We start from the raw sequence: 5,017 nt of genomic DNA, 5'->3' as shown, positions 1-5,017 counted from the left end.
GGGGATAGGGCCGGGGAGAGAAGGACCTATGGTAATCTCGGCAACGCTTATTTAAGTCTGGGCAATTTTAAGGAAGCCATAAAGTATCACGAACAACATCTTAGCATTGCAAAAGAAGTAGGGGATAGGGCCGGGGAGGGTGGGGCCTTTTGTAATCTCGGCAACGCTTATCTCAGTCTGGGCAATTTTAAGGAAGCCATAAAGTATCACGAACAACATCTTAGCATTGCAAAAGAAGTAGGGGATAGGGCCAGGGAGGGAGGGGCCTATGGTAATCTCGGCATCGCTTATCGCAGTCTGGGCAATTTTAAGGAAGCCATAAAGTATCACGAACAACATCTTAGCATTGCAAAAGAAGTAGGGGATAGGGCCGGAGAGGGAAGTACCTATGGTAATCTCGGCAACGCTTATGACAGTCTGGGCAATTTTAAGGAAGCCATAAAGTATCACGAACAAGGTCTTAGCATTGCAAAAGAAGTAGGGGATAGGGCCGGGGAGGGCCAGGCCTATGGTAGTCTTTGCGGCGCTTATCGCAGTCTGGGCAATTTTAAGGAAGCCATAAAGTATCACGAACAATATCTTAGCATTGCGAAAGAAGTAGGGGATAGGGCCGGGGAGGGCAAGGCCTATGGTAATCTCGGCAAAGTTTATTACAGTCTGGGCAATTTTAAGGAAGCCATAAATTATCACGAACAACATCTTAGCATTGCAAAAGAAGTAGGGGATAGGGCCGGGGAGGGCGTTGCCTATAATAATCTCGGTTATGCTTATTACATTAGAGGTGAGGTTGAAAATGCTCTTTTCTGTAACGAACAACATCTTACGCTTTCCAAGGAAACGGAGGATCCAGTAGGACAGGGAATTGCTTGCCATTGTCTTGGTCGTGTTCATGAATTATCAGGCTCGTTGTGCAAAGCCCTTAATTTTTGTCGTCTAAGCATAAAACATTTCGATGAAACAAGACGTCTTCTTCAGTCAGAAGATGCATGGAAAATAAGCTTTCGTGATTCAAACCAAGTAGCGTACACAGCTCTGTGGAGATCACTTTTGAAGAATGGAGAGGTTGATGAGGCTTTGTTTGCTGCTGAACAAGGACGAGCACAGGCCTTGACAGACATTTTGAAGGTGCAATTTGGCGTTGATGAAGAACCTTCCTCGGCAATTGCAAGGACAGAAACTATCTCCGCTGTTATGCAATATTTGTCTCTACAAACAGTTTTCATAGCACTTGCAGGGAACACTCTCAGTTTTTGGTTTCTGAGAAGAGGAAGCGGATTAAACTATAGGGAAAAGGAAATCGAAAATGGAAGTGCTGACTCACTGATAAAGACTACTTTGAAACAGATTGGCGCAGGGGCTGTTGTCCAATGTGAGAATCGCTCGGTGCTCAGACATCGCAGCGACTTCTCGTGCAGTGGAGAAGCTGTGGAGGAATCCTTACAGTCTTTTATCGTGTCCGACAACCCCTTGCAGTCCTTGTATGATTTCTTAATCAGTCCCATTGCAGACTTGCTGCAAGGTGATGACTTGATCTTTGTTCCTGATGGAACATTTTGCTTGGCTCCTTATTCTGCATTGAGTGACTCTGTCAGGATCCGTACTGTTCCCTCGTTGTCCGCTTTGAAACTGATCTCAAGTGCACCTAATGTTTTCAACAGTAAGAGTGAAGCACTACTTGTGGGCGATCCGTGCTTGAAGGAAATCACTTGGGGCACCGGTGGACCCATATTTAAACAGTTGCCATGCGCGAAAAAAGAGGTGGAGATGATTGGAAAACTTCTGCAGACCGCGCCTCTCACTGGTCAAAATGCAACGAAAGGTGAGGTCCTGAAAAGAATGAAGTCAGTTGCTTTAATCCACATTGCTGCTCATGGAGATGATGAATTTGGAGAAATCGTTTTGGCCCCAAATCCCGACCGCCCATCACAGATCCCCAAAGAGGAAGATTACATGTTAACGATGAGCGACGTTCATGCAGTTCGTCTTCAGGCAAAGCTGGTTGTGTTGAGTTGCTGTCATAGTGGTCAGGGAGAGGTAAAATCTGAGGGTGTGGTTGGAATAGCCAGAGTTTTCCTGTGTGCTGGTGCCCGGTCTGTTTTGGTGTCACTCTGGGCAATTGATGATGAAGCGACCTTGCTGTTCATGAAGAGTTTTTACCAACACTTGGCAAATAGAAAAAGTGCAAGTTTAGCTCTTCACCATGCCATGAAATCTCTTCGGGAGACAAAGGAGTATTCCGCCATTAAATACTGGGCGCCATTTGTTCTAATTGGCGATGATGTCTCGTTTGAATTTGGGCCACAACAACTCGAAAATAATGGTAAGTGCTGTTCGAATATGATTTTAATTACTGAAAAGAAATATGATGTACAGGTTTCGTGTCGGAAAGTTGTCGAGAGAAAAAGGTAAGTTCTACCCTGGGTACCAGAGGTTTTTTCTCGCGCGCGGCAGACGAGCTGGTCACAATAGAGACATGACTGACACCGGAATCAGCCCAAGAAAAACCTCTTGCACCCAGGGCAGGTAAGTTCCTTGTAGAGAAAAGTTTTCAAATGGGTCGTCAATGTAGTTCTTTTACGAACTGCTTTGGCTAAGGACTAAAATAAATATTAATTGCATTCACCGGCTGGTCTTTTATATACCGGATCCGAAATAATTAATGTTCATGAAACAAAAGAACAAGGCGAACGTAATAATGCCTAATGAGCAAGGCCTAATCGGAGTGACAATGGCTCTTTTGTCCTCTGCCATTTTACTCCGGTATATGAAAGCCTACCCCATTCACCGGGTAGGGTACTTTCTTTTCTGTACGCAACTGTTTGAACAGTGCAATGGACTATCACTAATAGGCCTTTTGCAATAAACGATCACAGGTACAAAATCCGCCACACTAGGGAGCAAGCTTATCATTATTCCCGCACTGGGACATTAAAACAAAGAGACCTGAACCAGTTAAGCTTGACTTGCCTTTGTTTTAATGTCCCAGTGCGGGGATAATAATGAGCTTGCCCTCCAGCATGGCGGATTTTGTACCATGTAATCGTTTGTTGCGAATGGCCTATTGCCGGTTACCGCAGTAAATTGAAGTTAGATAGGGAGCTTAAGCACGTGCGTTTTTGAAGCGCGGACGGCAACTGCGAGAGAACATTTCGCGCCAGGACATTGGTGTCTCCCAGATTTTTATGGTAATAATCTCTAAAGATACTTAAAAATGTAAATGTGGTTGCGTGAAGATGAGGTAAAAGGGAAAACTGTTCACTTCTGGTTGCTTTCCGTGTCCTAAAAAAGCGCATGCTTAAGCTCCCTATTGAGAGCTTATAGACTGCATCATGTCACGGTTATACTTGGTTGAATATGAATTGTTGCTATGAAGTAATCTTATCTATGTAAAATCGCTTTCATGGATGAAACGAATTGTCTTATAGTGATACTATGATCAAAAAGTTATTTCCTTTTTTTCTTCAGATTTTTAAAGCTTGTTCGCTTAATGCTTGACTGGCAAAATTTTGAGTTGTGAGTTATATCCAAAGGCTGTTTATTTTGAGTGTAAGTTTTGGATTTCACTGACCGATTGGACCTCAGAGGGTTGGATCTAGGGAAAATGTCGTCATTTACTCACTGGCTTAAAATTTCAGCGTGTAAACGCAACTTATTATATATGCAAGACACGAGTTTGAAAATGTAAAAGACCAAAACTCCTGAGCTGCATACACAAACATTGCGTTCTTAAACTAGTGAGTCTTTGACGTCATTTTCTTCCCGACCCAGCTCTCTGAAGACTTTAAAGTTAGTAATGGCGGACCAATAAATAAGAAAATTCCAGTTAGAATAAACAGGTGTCTCTTTAAAATCAGAACTTAAAACTTGGGTTACTTAGTGTTTAGTTAACATAGTTTTGAAATCCAAAGAAAAAGAATTGTATTTTTGGTCGTAGTAGCACTTTAAAAATCATTTATCAATCAGAATGAAATTTCTAATCGTTATTTAACCCGCTATTTTTTCTCTTTTTTTTCTTACTTTCTTTTTCAGAAATGGCGTCCAAAACTTGAGATAACCACTTCTTGGACTGTAATGCGTCAATATGTCATTTTCCTTACTTATTAAATGAGTTATTGTAAGCATTCAAGCATTTAACCTCATCATAAGCGGTAAAGGAATATGGTGAACTTTCCATTAAAGACCGATACAGAGTTTCCAGGAAGAACCGTCTTTCATTCATACTGGGAACGTTAAATATCAATGCTGTCATATGTCATGATCATCCTTTTTTTTCTAAAAAAAGCAAAAATTTAAGACAAAGTTGCCAGGTCTTCTCATTAGTCTTTCTTTGAAAAAAAAGGTGCGAAAAAGGGTCCATAGACAAAGAAATGGCAAGTTTTTCTGAGGAATCTAAACTGTAGATTTCCTGAAATTTTTTAAGAAGGCCAACGCAAAATTAAAAAATGGCCGACTACTGGGGCAAATTTCTAAAAGCTAACAAATTAAGAAAGTAGAAATTACCTGATGTCCTAATTAATATACATAGTGGTTTTAAGACTCGAACTTTTGTATTCAAGAAAATGCTAGAAAAAGGTTCCAGAATCAAACAAATAGAAAGTTTCTCAGAAACGCGGATTTTCTAAGATATTGCCACAGAGGTGCAAGAGAGAATATTTTTAATAGTGGGCGATTTCTGAGGCAGATTTGTAGAATGTAAAAGACTAGGAAATGAACTTCAAGATTTGAGCGATCTCTTTGGGCAATTTCTTAGAGAAACTTCAAGAAGGTTAAAAACTAGGAAGTAAGAGTGATGTTTGATCCTAATATTTAGTATGCATTGAAAGTTTAAACTGTAGAAATATTTCCTCTTTTAGTTGTTCGGAGATTACGATCAATGCATATATTTATTGGTTCATACCAAGTAGTAAACCCCTTAATCCAAACGGTCGGTGTTATACTAATGAACAATCTTAGGCATATACAAGACTCATATAGTCATTGTCTCTTTGTTTTATAAATAAACATATGAAACCTCAAA

At 40.7% G+C, this 5,017-nt stretch overlaps 1 protein-coding gene across 1 annotated transcript in view; it reads left to right on the top strand.

Annotated features, from left to right (window-relative positions):
* LOC137972600 (tetratricopeptide repeat protein 28-like) overlaps positions 1 to 5,017 on the top strand; it is a 21,577-nt gene extending 16,560 nt beyond the window's left edge. Inside the window, exons 5-6 of the mRNA XM_068819342.1 lie at positions 1 to 2,320; positions 4,030 to 5,017. The exon at positions 1 to 2,320 is cut by the window's left edge and continues 964 nt beyond it. Of these exons, the coding sequence (XP_068675443.1) occupies positions 1 to 2,320; positions 4,030 to 4,049 (2,340 nt within the window). The 3' untranslated portion in view covers positions 4,050 to 5,017. The remainder of the gene's footprint in view (positions 2,321 to 4,029) is intronic.

Source organism: Montipora foliosa, chromosome 10, assembly GCF_036669935.1.
Source record: "Montipora foliosa isolate CH-2021 chromosome 10, ASM3666993v2, whole genome shotgun sequence".
Classification (NCBI taxonomy): Eukaryota; Metazoa; Cnidaria; class Anthozoa; order Scleractinia; family Acroporidae; genus Montipora; species Montipora foliosa.
Note: the sequence above shows the minus strand (reverse complement) of the source record. Positions and strands in the feature narration are given on the sequence as shown.